This window comes from Tursiops truncatus, chromosome 3, assembly GCF_011762595.2.
Source record: "Tursiops truncatus isolate mTurTru1 chromosome 3, mTurTru1.mat.Y, whole genome shotgun sequence".
In the NCBI taxonomy this organism is placed as follows: domain Eukaryota; kingdom Metazoa; phylum Chordata; class Mammalia; order Artiodactyla; family Delphinidae; genus Tursiops; species Tursiops truncatus.
Genome location: NC_047036.1, coordinates 61,446,367 through 61,464,429, shown reverse-complemented (window position 1 = coordinate 61,464,429; position 18,063 = coordinate 61,446,367). Strand labels below are relative to the sequence as shown.

The window sequence follows — 18,063 nt, the reverse complement described above, 5'->3', positions numbered from 1 at the left end:
TTACCAGAGGCTATAAGCAACATGGGGAAAAAAATGGAAGTCTTTTATCCTAGTTTTTAGAGGGCATCAGCAGCTTGCTTTTATGAAAAAGTAACAGCTAAATGCACTGCAAATAATTTGCAGTAATCCAGTTCAGTGATTCATGTGTCTGCTTTAATGGGTCATAATTCAGGGTAAAGTAACTGAGTGCAGTCAGAGTGCAGACACTGCTTATGCCAGGGACAGTATCTCTTCATAAAACACACCTCAGGAGAAGCAGTTTGCCAGCCCCCTAATACTCTCTGATGTTTTGATGTCCTGCATATTTTTCCGATTAAGTTTTGAGTGCCATGTTTTTAGTTGTATTTCCACATTCATTATTCTCACGTAGACCCTTCAGCGGGTTTGCCATATATGATTATTTTTTTAATGATGCCTTTCTTTCCACTTCAGCAGTTTAATAATCTAGCACATGGCTGCTTCTCGGTACTCAGCATTCACCTCCCCAATACTGAAGAGGACATGTGCTTTGGCTTCAGAATTCCATTTGCAGCGTTAGAAATGCATATTCCCTATGGAACAACATTTGTTTGACATAACCATTCATTTTTATTACCTCTTTAAATATGTTTATCCAGAGTTATCAATAATCATAAATAACTATTCTCATCTTGTTCTGTTTTTTTCCAACAGACAAAATTGCTTACCCAGTACATATTAAATCTCGGCAAGTATGATCAAAACTACGACATCAGAGACCGTACAAGATTTATTAGGCAGCTTATTGTTCCGAATGAGAAGAGTGGAGCTTTAAGTAAATATGCCAAAAAAATATTCCTGGCTCAAAAACCGGCACCACTGCTTGAGTCTCCTTTTAAAGGTACTATTATCAGAATATACCTGCAAAATATTTGTTGTCTAAAAAATTACGACATTATATCCCATTTCTAACCTGTTTAAAATTTATCTCTTAGAAAATATGTGATTAGCATATGTAAATATATAAGAACAGTGTGCTTTCTACTCATTCATCTGTTCTCCAACGCAAGCTTTATAGTAGTTCATGTTTTTATAGACCTTATTTACCTAAAGAATTTCAATCTTCTGATTTTATTTTTATTCTAACCAGATGACTTGGCTGAACAGTAGATAAAAGCTGTGTTGTTCTTGCAGACATTGACTTCATCTCTGTTTTAAATAGATAGCTTTGTTTAATAAGGAGTATCTAATTCAACTTAATACTTAGTTGTTATTAAATAAATATTCTGTGTACACTAACATAAGCTTTTCCAGGAAGAATTATTTCATAAAAATATCCCTTTATATTTGTTTGCTTTTCAAAGATGGAAGTTGACTTATTTTCCCCAGCGTTTTAAAAGGAGTGTTTATTTTCTCAGTTTAACAAGTAGCCATTACAGTGGGAATCAAATGATTATATACTTTGGTTTTCATATAGTTTCTTATTTAATGTTGTAAAGCGATAAAAAGCAGTTCAGTTTTGTAGAAAAACTTAAAATTCTGAATGTGTTTGTGGCAAGACATGTATATGGATTGTTTAACTGTGCTGTCATTCTTAATATTCACAGTAAAGTAATTTTTAGAGAAGCTACATATCAGAGCAACACCTCTAAACACACTGACTGATTAGCTTTTTTATTGACCATTATGGGGGAGATTATTATAATCTATGGACTGAAATCAGTTTTTTGACCTATGAAGAGCTTCCTAGTTTATATTTATTCCTTGACATTTGAGGTAATGTGCCAATTACCTTGAGCTCTGATTAGGATTGTTCTCTGTTATATACAGCTCATATTGTTTATTTTATATTTTCCTCTATTTTAATAGGTAGGGATCATTACCAGCTTGGCACTTTGTCTCATACTCTCAACACTAAAGCTACTGGGTACCTGGAATTATCTAATTGGCCAGAGGTGGCGCCTGACCCATCAGTTCGAAATGTAGAAGTAATAGAGTTGGTAAGTTGACCTTTCTGAAATTAATTTTGTCAAGCAGTGGGAGATTCTGGAATAACTATTGTTTTATATAAAAGCTTTTTTGGTGGATTGAAAATTGCTCTGGTATTTCTAAATGTAATGTGTTAGACATATCTTGCTGCTATGGGAAATAAATATTGTAGTATTCCTATGTCATTGTACATGTACTGTTCCTTTTCTTCAAGGAAATAGAGAATGGAATTCTCTGCATCAGTGCCACCCACATTTGTGGTATTGCATTTGTAGTTGTGTAGATTCAATTTCTAAGGTATTTAGTTTCATTGGGTTGAGCTTTTCCTACTTAGTTTAGAGATTCGTAAGCTTCCTGTTAATGTTTTCTAAATCATTTTTGCTGTCTCTTCCAGAAAAACCATACAAAGTGTTCTTCTCGATTTTCTGATGAACCTTTTTTACGTGAAGCCTAAACATAAATAGGAAGCATCATGTACCAAAAATGTCCTTACACAAGGTCACAATTAAAATGAATAATATGTTGCTTTCACGTTAAAAAAAAAAAGCTCTCTATATAAATAACCTTTTCCTAGATCTTTAAAACATGTTGTCCACTAAAGTAAGAGAATTAGTGTTCTTTCCTAGTATTATCTCTTTCTTTCTTACATAAACAAGAGAAATAAAGAGAGGGGTCTTATGATTGTCTTTAGAGATTGATTATGTGAAATATATCTGATACTTTTTTAAGTAGAATTAATAAAAAAGAACAGTTAGGTATTACATCCTGGATGCTTTTCTGGTAGAACACATATTTTGAACTAGGATTCAGATAACCAGTCTTTCTCACTAATTCCTATGAGAAAGTCAGTTAATCTTCTTGCCTAACTTTTCCATATACAATGGAAAAAAAATATTACTTTAAATAGAAGAATTTCTGTAACAGGCATAGCTTTTTTTTTTTTTTGCCACACTGCACAGCTTGCAAGATCTTAGTTCCCCAACCAGGGATCGAAACTGGGCCACAGCAGTGAAAGCATCAAGTCCTAACCACTGGACTGCCAGGGAATTCCCCAGGCATGGCCGTTTAATTTGATTCTTTTGAGAAATATGTTTCTCTTAACTACACAAACTTGTCTGGCTTTGGAGTGTGGCAAGAGCAATAACAGCTGATAATGGCTCCATTTAACAGACCCTGGAGTATACTTTGATAGTTTTATAAACATGATCTTGTTTAAACCTCATAATGATTATAAGTGATGGTTATTGTTATTCCCATTTTGCAGATGATGAAACCAAGGTTCAGAGAACTTAAGTAAATTGCCCAAGTTCCCATAGCTAGTAAGTGATGGAATTGGGATTCCAACCCTTATCTGAGTCCATTGTTCATTCTCTTACATTTTATCATGTAACATGAGGAGAGGAAGCTTGAGCTTGTTTGCAAATCTGTACTATCCTTAGTATTTAACACCACTGTTTTCATGCTGTGACAAATTCTCTCTATTTAGAGATGATTTTTTAAATTATAAAACTTATTAAAAACAAGTTGCATGCTCCTCCTTGCAACTAAGTTTGGTGATTTCCCCTCAAATCTACATACTAGGGGCTTCCCTGGTGGCGCAGTGGTTGAGAGTCCCCCTGCCGATGCAGGGGACGGGTTCGTGCCCTGGTCTAGGAGGATCCCACATGCCGCGGAGCGGCTGGGCCCGTGGGCCATGGCCACTGAGCCTGCGCGTCCAGAGCCACAACAGTGAGAGGCCCGCGTACCGCGGGGAAAAAAAAAAAAACATACTACTCTTAAGTATTCTTCAAAAAAATTGGCTTACTTGTGAAACTTTTGGTCAGGTGCCAGAATAAAAAGAGCATGTTCTTTGTTATGATTCTTTCATAGAAATACTGTCTCTCCTAATTTCTTATGTCTGTTTGTTGTTTTTATGGTTCTGTCCTTTTTCATTGTTGGGTACATGATGTTTTGGTCCAGGTAGAATCATCCTTTTATCCTACCCCGGCTTCCACCCTATCCTTCCTCCTTGCTGCCCCAATCCACCAAAAAAAAGTAAAATAAAAATAGTTTGTCATCTCAGAAATTAATAACAATGCCATGCAATTTAATTTGGTCTCAGCAGTACCCTTATATTGGCTGATAGATTGGTTGGTTGGCTGGCTTCTTCTATTTTCATGTGCTCTTCTAAGCATTAACTATCTTATAGGGACAGTACTTAAATAACCTATTTTCTTATATTCATTTCACCTGTCCAGTTCAACAGATGCAAATTGATTTCCTTTTCATTTTGCTGACTACATTGTGAAAATTAATAATTGGTAGCTTATTATGGAGGATAATTATAATTGATAGAACTTGGTTGGAAAAAACTGTCACTCTCCGTTGATGCCATGCAGAAAACCGTTTCAGTCTGTTGGTCTCTGGACATACTGACTTAAAATTATACTATAGAGACTCAAGTAAATATAAAAATAATGCACATAGTTTATTATAAGATGCAGCTGCAACAATGCAGAAAGTACTGTTCACATAGTCTTTCATTCTACCTCACCCCTCTAAAGTCCCGTCAATGTATTTCATGCACGTAGTACATATGTTATCCTAGTTTTACTATAAAGTGATCTTACAGGGTCACATCTTGTTACTATGAAATATAACTTAGTCAGAATAATGGCCTAGGCTTAGATAATCTGATATTTTAATCAAAACAACATGGGGCTTCCCTGGTGGCGCAGTGGTTGAGAGTCTGCCTGCCGATGCAGGGGACACAGGTTCGTGCCCCGGTCTGGGAAGATCCCACATGCCGCGGAGCGGCTGGGCCCGTGAGCCATGGCCATTGAGCCTGTGCGTCCAGAGCCTGTGCTCCGCAACGGAAGAGGCCACAACAGTGAGAGGCCCGCATACCGCAAACAAACAAACAAACAAAAAAACCATGAAACCTAGTCCATTGACACTAGAAGTCACTTTGCATTGCATACTACCATTTCCAGGATATTAGATATGATATATATTTATGACACCAGTAAGCTTTCAAGATTCTTTATAATTTTTTTTTGCTTAGTTCTAGAAAATTCTTTTCTCCCCAGTTACAGAAAAACTGTCTTTTGCATATCAAGGGTATTTTGCTTTAAAAACACATCTACTATCAGTTACTATCAGTATTTTATCCTACATAGGAACTTTCAAATTAGCGCCTTGCTATTTTCCTCCTCTCTTTTCCCTGTTATTTCTTTTGCTTAGAATGATACAATTATCATAGTCATAAAAGACCATAACAAAAAGTAAAATATTTTTATTGTTAGTCTTTACCCTTTAAAACCTAAAATTCCATGAATAGAGAGTCCATGACCATGTCAAACTAATATACCCCTTTGAGCATAGGAGCCTGATTTTCCTTATATGTTGACTCAGTCTTACCCTGAAAGCCATAGTCTAATTAAGTAATTTTTTTTCCTATAAATTGACTTTACACACTTTTTACTAGCCTTCAGAAAAATATTACTTGTTTGGATTTAAGAAAAATATGAACTTCACTGTTCACTAAATATAGGAGAAATTTGCTTATAGAATACTATCTTTATTTGTAACTGGAGGACAGAGCATTTTAAATATACATAAAAAAAGAAAGGAATACTGCTGATCTTATGTTAGTATCTTATTCAAATATATTTGAGTAATTTTTACTTATTTTTCTATTATTGTCCAGATAGTAGTTTTCCAAGTCACTGAAGCTTATCCTTTTAAGCAACATATCTTAAGCCCATAAGCCCTCTAGATCAGTGGTTTTCAAACCTAGCTGTACACTATAATCATACAGAGCTCTTTAAACAAAACAAACCTATGTCAGACCTGCACCAGACCAATTAAATCAGAATCTTAGGAAGTGAATCCCAAGCATTAGCTTTTTTAGTATTAGTATTTTTATTTTTGTTATTAGTATTTTTAAAAATATTCTCAGGTGATTCTGACATATATCCAGTGCTGAGAACCCCTCTTGAACAAGAACCTCTATCCTACTATAAATTTTTTTACAACAAAATGTTACTCTAGCAGGCTAGCACATAGTAGAAGCTCAAAAGTGTGATAAATAAATGAGTCTTAACCGTTCTTGACCTTTTAAAAAATATACATTTTCTTGCCCTTTAAAAGAGAGTGTATGAAGCATGATTTAATTTTTTCTTAATGAATCAAAGTCACACTTATGAAAAAAATTTCTTTTACTTTAGTACACTGTATTAAAGTTTTTAAGGTGCTATCACCCAACTAATGATCACTGTGCCAGACACATTTAAGGTATATCCGTGTACAAAATATTCAAACATCTCTGCTCTCCAGAAGCTGACATTCTAGCAGGGATAGACTGACAGTTAAATATACAAATTGTATACAGTAGTATGTTAGAAAGTAATAAGTGCTGTGACCAAAAAAAAAGACTAGAGCAAAGGAACATCAGAAGTACCAGGCATGGGAGGTTGGAATTTTAAGTAGAGTGGTCCTCCCTGAGGTGGCATTTGTACAGAGAATTGAAGGAGGTGAGGGAATGAGCCACGCAAGTCATGTTGGGGGAGGATATTGGCAGTAGGAACAGCTTTGGGGAAAGGCCTGAAGACGGGAGCATGCCTGGGGTGTTTGAAGACACTGTAAGGAGTGGCCGGAGGGGAGTGGGCAGGAGGGAGAGCAGCCGCAAGAGGACCAAGAGGACCTCAGGCACGTAGGGCTGAGCAGAGTGCTGTAAGAACTTCATTTTTTCTGAGTGAATGGGAGGCCTTTTGCAGCATTTCAGACAAAGAGGGACTTGACTAGAGTTAATCAAATCATTCTAGCTGCTGTGTTGAGCCAGCTTGGAATGGGGGATGGGAGGTGGGCATAGATACAACACAGCCGGTTAGAGACTGTTGTAATCCGGGAGAGAGAGAGCTCTGACCAAGGTGGTAGTTATAGGCTTTCTTGATGCATTAGATGTTTAGGATAGAAGAGAAAGACAGAAGCCAAGATTCTGTCTTGATAGAACCCCAAGGTACCCCAGGGTTCAGGCTCTTGAGATGGTATGGGCTATTTATTGCCTACACTAAGTATTTTCTTTCTTTTTTTCTTTTACCTCAGTATCAAGCTGTGAACTTGAATTTCTTACTGCTGTTACTATGTCTGCCTCTAATTGCCCTCATCTCTTCTAGACTGTCTTACTTTAGTTTAAATCTTCTGTAGACCAACGAATACACAAGTGTTTAAAATCATATGTTAAAACAAGGTTGTTGATCTAACATAATAGGCTCTGAGTGAGAGTTTATGTCCCTCTGCTTAGGGGTAAAGGGGAACAAACCAGTGTCAGGATTCTCAGAGTTGCCTTCTCTGTTGCGGCTTTAAACTTCCTTCTGGGTTCACAGAGTATTCTGAATGACTAGTTTACCTGAAGACTGAATCCCTTAATGAGAATTCATTGATATTTACATTTTTTTTTTTAATCAGGCAAAAGAATGGACCCCAGCAGGAAAAGCAAAGAAAGAGAATCCTGATAAGAAATTTTATTCTGAATCTGCGGAGGAGGAAGAGGACTCTTCTGAGAGCAGCAGTGACAGTGGTGGGGTTTTAATTCATTGAAAAACATTGTTCACTATAGCTTATATGCTGTGCTTCCTATAGACCAATAAGGCCTAGAACATAATATTCAACAAGCTGGTTTAAATGAAGTTTATACCATTACAATAATTCCTTTCACTTAACATATCACTGTTTTCAAAGTAATTTCTAACGCCTTTTCATTTGGCATTGCCTCTTGGACCCACAACTAATAAATGATAGAATTGAAACGGGAACGCATGCTTTTCTGAATTCTAACCCACACTGCCTGTGATATTCATTAGCATATTGAAAAATGTAATTTTATATTTGATAAGCTTTAGTGGGGCCTTTAAAAGTAACTTTTCTTTTGTATTGGGTTGGCCAAAAAGTTCATTCGGATTTTTCTGTAAGATGTTACAGAAAAACCCAAACGAACTTTATAGCCAACCCCCAATAAAATGTAAAGTTTATTTTTAACCTTGAGCAGTCTGTTCTTATCCATTTTTTACTCTTTTACTTCTACATGAAAGCTAAAATTAATAAATCTCTTGTGTATTATAAAGAAACGAAGAGCTAAAAAGATTGAGGGCAACCACATGCAATGAAAAAAATACTAAACAGGAAGGATCTAGAAGTCCTGAGTTTTAGCCAGGCAAATCGAATAAGGCACTTACCTTCTCTACATCTGATAAATGAAGAGGTAGAGTTAGATGCTTTTTAAGTCTCTTCAATACTGAAAGTCTGAGTGATTTGCATAATGAAGTATATATAGGAGTTACATACTCTTATTAACAGTTAGCCCAGTAAACTTATCTGATCCAAGACCAAATGACATCTCTTTCTTTTAAAACCTTTATTCCTTGGGAAGCCAGGGCTGCTCACTAATTACTTGGTCATCCATTACTTGACATTAAGGTAATTCATTCATTTTTTCCTCTGTTTCCCCTGTCAAAATCTTTGTTTTCAGTATCCGATAAGTTAATCTGTGGTGTATTACCTTCTGAAGTAATATGCTGAAAAATGGGGGAAATTACTTCAATCCAAAGAGTTAATGCTAAAAAATATGGAATTTCAGGAATGATATAGACCATTGAGAAAGACATGTTGTGTAGTTGAGTGTTTCATATAGATATTTGTCTCCATCCCATTTATTCACAAGCTCCTGTCTGTTTAGAGTCTAACCTTTTTCAATACATATTTGAAGTATTCCATTAACATTATGGCTTTTCATGGGATTATCTGAGTACTTATAATAGGGAGTCATGTCAGAGTTCCATTCTGGTTACCAGAGGAAAGAGAGAACTTTTCTCATTAGAAGTTACCAGCTTTTTTCAAAAGAGCATGCCTTCTTGAGGATAAATGAATTTCCTCAAGGATTTACCTAACTTGAAAATTTAAATAAACAGTGCCTGAAGTGAACTGGACCCAGATTCATGTTGAACTCCCATGTAATAACATGAGAAAGTAACTTAGATGCTATACTTTCTTATTTATTTATTTGTTTGTTTATTTATTTATAGCATAAACGATTTATCTAAGTTAATATGTACGTGTGCTTAACTTAGATATCACAACAAATTCAAAATGTTTTTATTCAGCAGTTTTGTTTTGCCTTTGTAAAGTTTGGGTAAAATAAATTTTGCTCTCTGTAAAAGCTGATGATAAAGAGTGCCTTACCATGAGGCAGGCACTGTTGTGTCCTCATCACCTTTACGTGTTTCAAATCATTTAATCTTCACAACAGCTCTTTGAAGTAGCCTTTGCTGAAAGGAAAACTGAGACCCAGAGAGACTGAATAACTTGCTCAGTCTTACAGCTTGGTACACGGCAGGGCCAGGGTTTGAACTCGGACATTCCAGCTTGAGAACTCATGCTTATAACCACTTCAAGCTGTTCCAAAAGAATATAGGCACTCCTAGCTTTTCGCTGTGATACATGAATTAATCCTCATAGAGTAGCTATTATTTACCTATTAGAATACTGTTTTAATTAGAGGTTACATTCCTTCCTGAGGACATTTCATCAGATAGATCATAGGCCAGGACAACAGTTTGTCCTCTTATCTAGGATACAACTCTGCACCTATAATCATTTCAACTAGTAAAAAAATTATGCTTCATGTTTAAAATACACATAAATATACTATATGTATCACTTCTGCAAAGAGCCCTAGTATACCATAATTTATTCATAAAACATTTAACTATATAGTGCCTCAGTGTAACTTTATCATTTCTTTGACCTACGGAAGACTCCTATACTAGCTAAAATAAGTGCTTTTTAGGTAGTGATGTTGCTTTATTGCCTTTGAATTTAGGAATTTTTGAAGATGATTTGAATGACTCATTTCTCTCTCAAAATTGGTTCCTAAGAAAATTCAACAATCTCTTCCTTTTCTCTAAATAAAATTTCTCATTATAAGTAGAGGAATTAAAATTATTTCTTATTCTTATATCATGCTCATAATCATTCTTTAAATAAGAAGTTTTTGCCATAGCTAAAATACTTATGGGTTTGAAGAGCAAGATAGGCTCACTTTGGTTTAGTTGGTTGATCTTTTCTTTGCCTTTCCCCACTCACTAGCAGAGTGCCTTCTCTGTGCATTGGAGTCCCGCCATGCTTACCCTGCCGCAGGGTTCAGGAGTCTAAGTGACCAGAGGACAGAAATAGGAAATGTGGAACACCTGGGGTCCACTAAACTAAAATTCAGCATCTGGTTTCATTTGTGATGAATGTTGACACTTACTTGTGTCCTTATGTATAATTAAATGGCTATAAATCAAGGAGCATCTGGATATCTTTTTTTCAGAGAGTGAATCTGGAAGTGAAAGTGGGGAACAAGATGACGAAGGAGACAGCAGTGAGGACTCCAGTGAGCACGAGAGTGAGAGTGGAAGTGGGTCAGAGGCAGAAAACAAAAGAGCAGCCAAGAAGAACTCCAAAACCAAAGGAAAAAGGTGAATTATTTTGTCAGAATTTCCTTCAAAAACATTCTTTGGTCTTTTCCCCCGGTCTAACATTGAGTGAGAAAATAAGTGTGTGTGTGGTTTTTTTTTCCCAAACAGATTTTAAATCTTGTAATATTAATTTAAAATACTAATTCATATTATTCTCTTACTTGTAATGCTCAGTTTGCATTTTGAACTTGAAAAAATCTTGGGGTTACATTTTGAAAATTGGTGTAACCTTGGAAGGCTGAGTTAAGTGATCAAGCAGACGGTATGAAACACTTAATTACCTTTTGAAGCAATTTCGCTGAGGGTGAAAATTAAATCCTTCAACACTTTGCCATTATGTAACTAAGACAATTGATTTTTCTAAATAATGTTATATTAAAAAGATTATGATCCAAATATTAGAGTCAGGGGCTGTGAAGGAAGACGGTCATAAGATATTTAAGTGTTAGCACTTTTTAAGATCTCCCATTATCAACAACATTATCATGTATTAAAGTGTCATTAAAATTTTGAGTAATTGGGGCTGATACCTTGGATTGTCTGAGTCTGTTTTCCCCACTGCTGTCAGCGAGTGGCCTCTGCAGACACGATGGCCCTTTCCCTGGGAGCCTGCTGCCCGCGCACTTGACGAGCTTGCAGCCTAGCTCAGTCTTGGCTGACAGCACTGATTGGGGCGCAGTACGCTCTCTGCTCCTTTTATTACAGACAGTAATTAAAGCAGCTCGCCCTGCCACTTCCATAACAAACACAGCATAATGCTCTAATTATGACTTTATTAATTTAAGTCAGGATTTAATGATTTTAAAAGTGATTTATATTGTTTTTCCTGTTCAGAACAAATGAAATCTGTAGGTTAAATTAATACAGGCTTTTCATCATTGCAAAGTTAAAAAGCTAGTTACCAGTAAATTCTTTTCATTAGATTAACATCTGAAACTCTAAGCAGTAAGGTAAACAATAATTACCCATCAAAATTGAGTGATGCAAAGCAAAATAACACTTTTACCTTCAAAATCTTATCTTAAAGGCTAGAAGTTAAATATATTCAGAATCATTCACTTGTTGCAGCAAGTGAGTTACTTGATTTGTAGTAGCCTTTTCTTAGAGAGAAGTTCTGTGCTTCTAGTTTAATATCAGAATATCTATAATTACATAGTTTATAAAAAGTGTCTTATTTCTTAGAAAGGGAAGTTATGTTCAGTGCACTAAATATCCTTTCCAATAGCAAAAGTCAATATACTAGAAATTTATAATCATAAATTGTATTAGTTTCATTCTTTTTTTCTTCAGAAATAGACTCTTTTTTAACCCGTTTGAATTTTTAAAAATTGTTTATTATACGAAAGGAAATCTCAGATACATTCTAAACCTTATATTTTTAAGTACATGTTTTAACCATTAAATGGGGGATAATAAATTGCCATTCTTTGCTAGGGGAAGAAAAAACAACAACATACGTTTTAGTCATCAAATATAATTACATGTGTTCTGAGATGTTACCATGACTCCATGTTTAATAAATAGCAATCATATTTCCTCCACAAAATTCAATTCAGGGAAATATTGAGTCTTCCTTGCCTCACCACTCTCCCTCCCCGTGTGTTTTTCTGCTTGTCTCTTAGAATTTTTTTTAAAAACTTTGCCAGTATAACTATATGATAATTTTTTAAAGCTGAGGGGCTTTAAGTATCTTCAAAGCCACCCTTTAGTAATCGTAACTATTTATGACTAACTTTGAGTTTTATACTCCAAAGTATTTTCATTGAAGGGAAATACTCCAAAGTATTTTCATATTGGGTAGTGGAGAAAATATGGTCTTTATAGTAAGACAGACTCGAGATTAAATTCCAATTCCACCCCTCCTGGCTATGTGTCCTTGAGCAAGTTACTTAACTTTCCTGAATATTATAGGATAATAATGCTCCCAGTAAGAATATGTTAGAACATCTGAATTAGATAGTTGCTTATGAAGTGCCTAATACTCTTTGGTACAAGATAGATTTTTTTTTTTTTAACAAAGTGGATTTTTAAAACAATACACACACACACACACACACACACACACACACACACACGGTAAAGAGAACTAGACCTTCAAATTTGAGCAAATAAAAAAGACAACAAGGCATCTCTTTTCCCCTGAGAGAAGACCTTTTGGCTATCTTACATGTTATCTCTTCTTGGAGACCTACTTCCCTTGCCTTCTGCCTGCCTTATTTCTCTTTTTAAACTCATGTGTCTCTTCCTCTAGAAGCATTCCCACTCTCGGTCAGGTTTGTTTAGATGCTTCTCCAGGTGTTCTCATGACACAGTATACTTTATTACTTATTATTTTCCATGCTTTATTGTCACTGCCAGCTTACTTCTCTGTATCCTCCAACGGATGGTAGACTCTATAAGGGAGTACATAAAGATCATCGGTATCTTGCTAACCTCTGTTATCCTTAGCACCTAACATAGTGCCAACGATATGGTGGGCAGTCAGTAAATATTTGTTAAGTAAGGGAGCGAGTGAACAAATGAATGGATAGCATCAGCACTTAGATTTGATCGTTTGGTATTTTAAAACTTTATATCTGATTATCTTACATTTTTAGTAAGACTTAGAACATTAGAAGAATTCTGTTTTAAACCAGTTAACATTTTCTCATACGATATGTTTAAGGGTCACATTAGGGGACATATGTTAATAATTTTCTTGGACAGAAAAATCTATAAAATGCAACTCTGTTTCAGCAATAGTTGATGTATAAATATTTAAATTTATTAATGAATACTTAGTATTTTGAAACAGCATTTTAAAATCAGCCTATCTTTGAAGTTGTTAATGTTAGCACCTAATGTGTATTTCTGGTAAATCAAACATTTAATTATTAACTATTTTCTATTTATTATATCATTCAGTGTTATTTTATAACCTTTTGCATTTGAACTGTGTGTGATGTGGTATAATTAGTTTTGAATGGGTTCTGATTTATTTGGTTATAGGTAATACTACCTTCCTCATTTCATTAACATGTTCTGGAATTTTAAAACCATTTTTACTGTCTTTCTGTACACTAAAAAGAAATGGTTCTCAGTGAAATACACTTCTCTATAAAGATTTTGGTTCACAGGCAAAATGGACAAATGGTAACACTTGTCATTTGTTTTTTCAAACTACTTAAACTTGTTTATATAAGTATCTAATATTTCAAAATTTGTTATTCTGATTAGTGATTCTGAAGATGTGGATAAGGAAAATGAAAACTCTAAAACTTCAGATTCTTCCAATGCTGAATCTAGTTCAATAGAAGACAGTTCTTCAGATTCTGCATCAGAATCAGAATCTGAAAGTGAATCTGAATCCAGAAAAGTTACTAAGGTAAGAGATTACAAATTTTTGTAACTGAAAATAAATAGTCTTATAGTCTTTTCCCAATTATGAATAAATATTTCTGAAAATTTGTGTTTTGTTGAGAATCAAGAAACCAGGCAAGGAATTTAATATGTCACTGACAACTAAAACAAACACCATCTTTATTCATCCACACCTGTGATTTTATTTTGTTTTTTTCTAGATTATCGCTTCCCTTATAATTCAACTCTGCAGAGAAGTTAGAATTTAACCTCACCCTTTCCAACAAAAATTAGAGACCTCAGTGTTATGAGTATGACTTTTTTGTTCTTGGCTGTGATGTGACAAGGGAGGCTTTTGCCAAAGGGGAAGTAAAGGGAAGTCACAGAGATAGTATTGAGCAAAGAAATATAAATGTACATGCATCATAAGAAATTGAAACTAATATGCTTTTTAAAAAAATATTAGGCATTTGGAAATAGAATATTTTTAAAGGTTTAATTAAAGAGTATGCATTCTTTAATAGTTAATAAAAATGCAGTAGCCATATATTTAAAACAAATGCAAGAACCAGTTATAACAGAATGATTACGCTTTTTGGTATAATATTTGTAACACCAGAACTTGTCTGCTTAGCAGCAAAAACTAAAACCATGAATTGGAAAAGTGTAGTTTTTAATACACAATTCAGACCTAATACATATCTTTCTGATCTTTAATTATTATTCCCTGCCTATAAATGGATCATGGTGTTGCTAGGTTTCAAATGCAGTGGTTTTTATAAATAAATGTATTATTCCATATGTTGAAAATATGGTCACACCTTGCCCATTATTGAATTCAGTTTCTTTTTAACCTATATTTTTCACTTACTTGTTTTGGTAACGTGAATTTCTTTAATGTTATTTGAGTAGCCAAATATGAAAATAAATTCATCAAAGTAATAATTGCCCTCCTCCATCCAGAGATTTACTGTTAAGGAATAAGCGTATTCAAAAAAAAAAAAGAACAAGCATGCTTAAAAATTAGCTAGTATTTGTCTTACCTTATTTCAAATATTCTTGAATATTGTAAAACCTATTTGAAACTTAAATTTATATTTAAAACATATCTGTGTAGTATGTAATCTAGGCTTTTTATTTTTCAAATATTCACATAAAATCTTAGAGATTTTTAGGTTTATTAATCTGGCCTCTTATAAAAACTTATCACACAGTGAGTTTGATATCCTCTCATTTCCTACTTAAATTACAAAAAGCTTAAGATGTTATTTAAAATAAAAGAGCTTTAGGGCTTCCCTGGTGGCGCAGTGGTTAAGAATCCACCTTCCAGTGCAGGGCGCACGGGTTCGAGCCCTGGTCCGGGAAGATCCCACATGCTGCAGAGCAACTAAGCCCGTGCACCACAACTACTGAGCCTGTGCTCTAGAGCCTGAGAGCCACAACTACTGAGCCACGTGCCACAACTACTGAAGCCCACTCACCTAGAGCCCATGGTCTGCAACAAGAGAAGCCACCGCAATGAGAAGCCCACGCACCACAAGAAAGAGTAGCCCCTGCTCGCCACAACTAGAGAAAGCCCGCGTGCAGCAACAAAGACCCAAGGCAGTCAAAAATTAATTAATTAATTAATTAATTTTTAAAAACCACTTATTAAAAAATTAAATAAATTAATTAATTAAATAAAGGAGCTTTAGAAATTGAAAATAAACCCAGAGTAAGAAATCTGTGTTTTTTAAAATGACCAAACAAGAAATTAAGTAATGAGAAATGGGTGGAATTAAAGTGAGTTGTTCTTATGAAGTTTTGTAGAAGTTGAAAAATTGTAGACTTTAGTGCCTATATAGTGTTGGGCTTTAGGGGACCCCATTAGAATGCCACAGAGGTACCCCAGCTCAGAGATTCAATTTATTTCTTCTTTGGTGCGTTCAACGATCAGATTAAATCTCTTAATAGTTGAAAATATTTTACTGTAGAAAATCAGTATAAAATTTCAAAGTAATGCAGTGAGCCAAGACTCTTGAGAAATTCAGGTTTTACTCACATTGTTGATAGTTTTATGTCTATGTGTTTTGCTTATATAGTTTATTTTCTCTATATTATAATGCCTTTCCTGTCAGTAACAGGCAGATAAGCTTGTTTGTTTTAATTTATATTCTCCACCTTGGAGCCACCATAACTGTTTTTTTTTCTATTTCTTTCTGAGTGATTTGAAGTGTACCATGCAATTACAAGTGTACCAGTTTTCTAATAATGGGCAACTCTATAATTGTAGGAAAGTCCTCCTTGCACCAAGTGTTGTGGCTTCTGCTCTAAATTATGAGTAATGAAGGCAGATGGTGGGTGCTTTACCTTAATTCAGCATGACAGTATGTTAGAGCTGCAAACTCATCTGCCTTAAATCTGCAGCCCAGCTAAATCTATACCTTTACTCTCTCTCTTCCTTTTCTTTCACTTGGACAATGTATTTTGGGGATATCGAGCATGAAAATGGGAATTTGAGGGTATCTTGAATATATGGCTTTAAAAACAGTTCATTTTATGGTGGTCCTATGAGATAGGTATAATGTTCTCCTTGTTGGAAGATAATATCTTTATGCTTCAGTTTCCTCATCTATAAAGTAGAAATGCTACTACCTACTCTGCTTTTTTCAAGTGTTATTACAAAAAAATCAAATGTGAAAGATCAATGTAAAGCCCTGTATAAATATAAAACAGCAGTGTTAACATTTTTTAACTTGAACATTAATTCCCTGAGAGACCAACAGTATTAGAGTTACAGAAACCAGTGCTAAAAGGAACCGAAAATTTTTTGTAACTCTTATGTCTCCTGCATTTTCCAATTCTTTTTATACCATTCAAGTTAGGAATTAACGTTCAGGTGTGACCCCTTACCTGCAGCCTGTGATCCCATCTACTTTTTGCAGAAGACTGAGCTGACATTCACTGTAAGCATATCCCACCTCTGTGCTCTCTGACACACAATCTCTATTTACCCTCCTCCTTTTTCTTTGAATGGAGCTTTGAGTAAGCTATCCCTATCCACATAGCCGAGAATAAGTCCTATTTCCTTTTGGCCTTGTTTTGTAGATAATCATCTGCGTCCATTGTGCCTTCAATCTCTTTTTTCATTAATTTCTCCTGCACCAACCAAAGCACTCAAGGCTTTCCTAGCATTTAAAGAGAGGAGAAGGGAGTGGAAGAGAAAGACAGAGAGAATGTGTGAAAGTGAGAGTTCAGAAGAATAATCTAGATATTCTCCAGCCACTACTTCTTAACCCAATTATTTCTTAGTCCCTTTTAAATTGGTTTCTACTCCTATCACTTCCTACAGATATTGTTCTCTGAAAAAGTCAGCCGTGATCTTTCTCCAAACCCAGTGATCTTCTCTTAGTTTATCCTTCTCTGTCTTTTTATATGACTATTCCCCTACTACTTGAAATTCTCTGCATCCTTTTTCTTCTGACTTTTCTGACCCTTTAATCTTTTGGTTGCCTCACTTTTTACCTCCTTCTGACACCCAAGTGTGAACATTGCCCCGAAGTTAGTGCTTTTTAGTACACATTTTTTTCAAAAATATTAATTGATATGAATTAATTTAGTCCTTTTTTTCCTCTACAATTTACTGTTGTGAAACTCATTAACTCTCTTTTTTTTAAATTAATTTATTTATTTTTGGCTGCATTGGGTCTTCATTGCAGTGCGCAGGCTTCTCATTGCAGTGGTTTCTCTTGTTGCAGACCATGGGCTGTAGGTGTTGTGGGCTTCAGCAGTTGTGGCTCACGGGCTCTAGAGCACAGGCTCAGTAGTTGTGGCGCACGGGCTTAGTTGCTCCGTGGCACGTGGGATCTTCCCGGACCAGGGCTCGAACCCGTGTCCCCTGCATTGGCAGGTGGATTCTTAACCACTGTGCCACCAGGGAAGTCCCTCATTAACTCTTGTAGCCTCAGCTAAAACATTTATCTGAATTACTTCCATGGTAATATCTCTAACTAAATCCCTACAACTGTAACTTTTCTTCCCAAATTCAAACCAAATTCTTAGACCTCTTAGGAAATGCTGGTTTCCCAAACCCAATATAGCCCAAAGACATGATCTGTCATTTGGTACCAGCGTGCTTTCTGTTCTCCCAGATTTGTAGACCCATAATTGTCCTTGACCCCTCCCTCATCCTATATGTGTACACAGTTGCCAAGTCTTAGAGATCCTGTGTATTATGTTTGATATCTGTTTTTTCTTCTCCTGCCACCACCATTGTAGATCAGCTCTTCATGACCTTGCC

At 35.3% G+C, this 18,063-nt stretch overlaps 1 protein-coding gene across 6 annotated transcripts in view; it reads left to right on the top strand.

Annotated features, from left to right (window-relative positions):
* Positions 1 to 18,063, top strand: part of AP3B1 (adaptor related protein complex 3 subunit beta 1) — a 274,518-nt gene that overhangs the window by 168,930 nt on the left and 87,525 nt on the right. For all 6 annotated transcript variants that reach the window (XM_073802233.1, XM_073802229.1, XM_019929790.3 and 3 more), the window contains 5 exons: positions 673 to 859; positions 1,828 to 1,958; positions 7,396 to 7,507; positions 10,298 to 10,445; positions 13,662 to 13,809. In XM_073802233.1, coding sequence (XP_073658334.1) covers positions 673 to 859; positions 1,828 to 1,958; positions 7,396 to 7,507; positions 10,298 to 10,445; positions 13,662 to 13,809 — 726 coding nt within the window. The remainder of the gene's footprint in view (positions 1 to 672; positions 860 to 1,827; positions 1,959 to 7,395; positions 7,508 to 10,297; positions 10,446 to 13,661; positions 13,810 to 18,063) is intronic.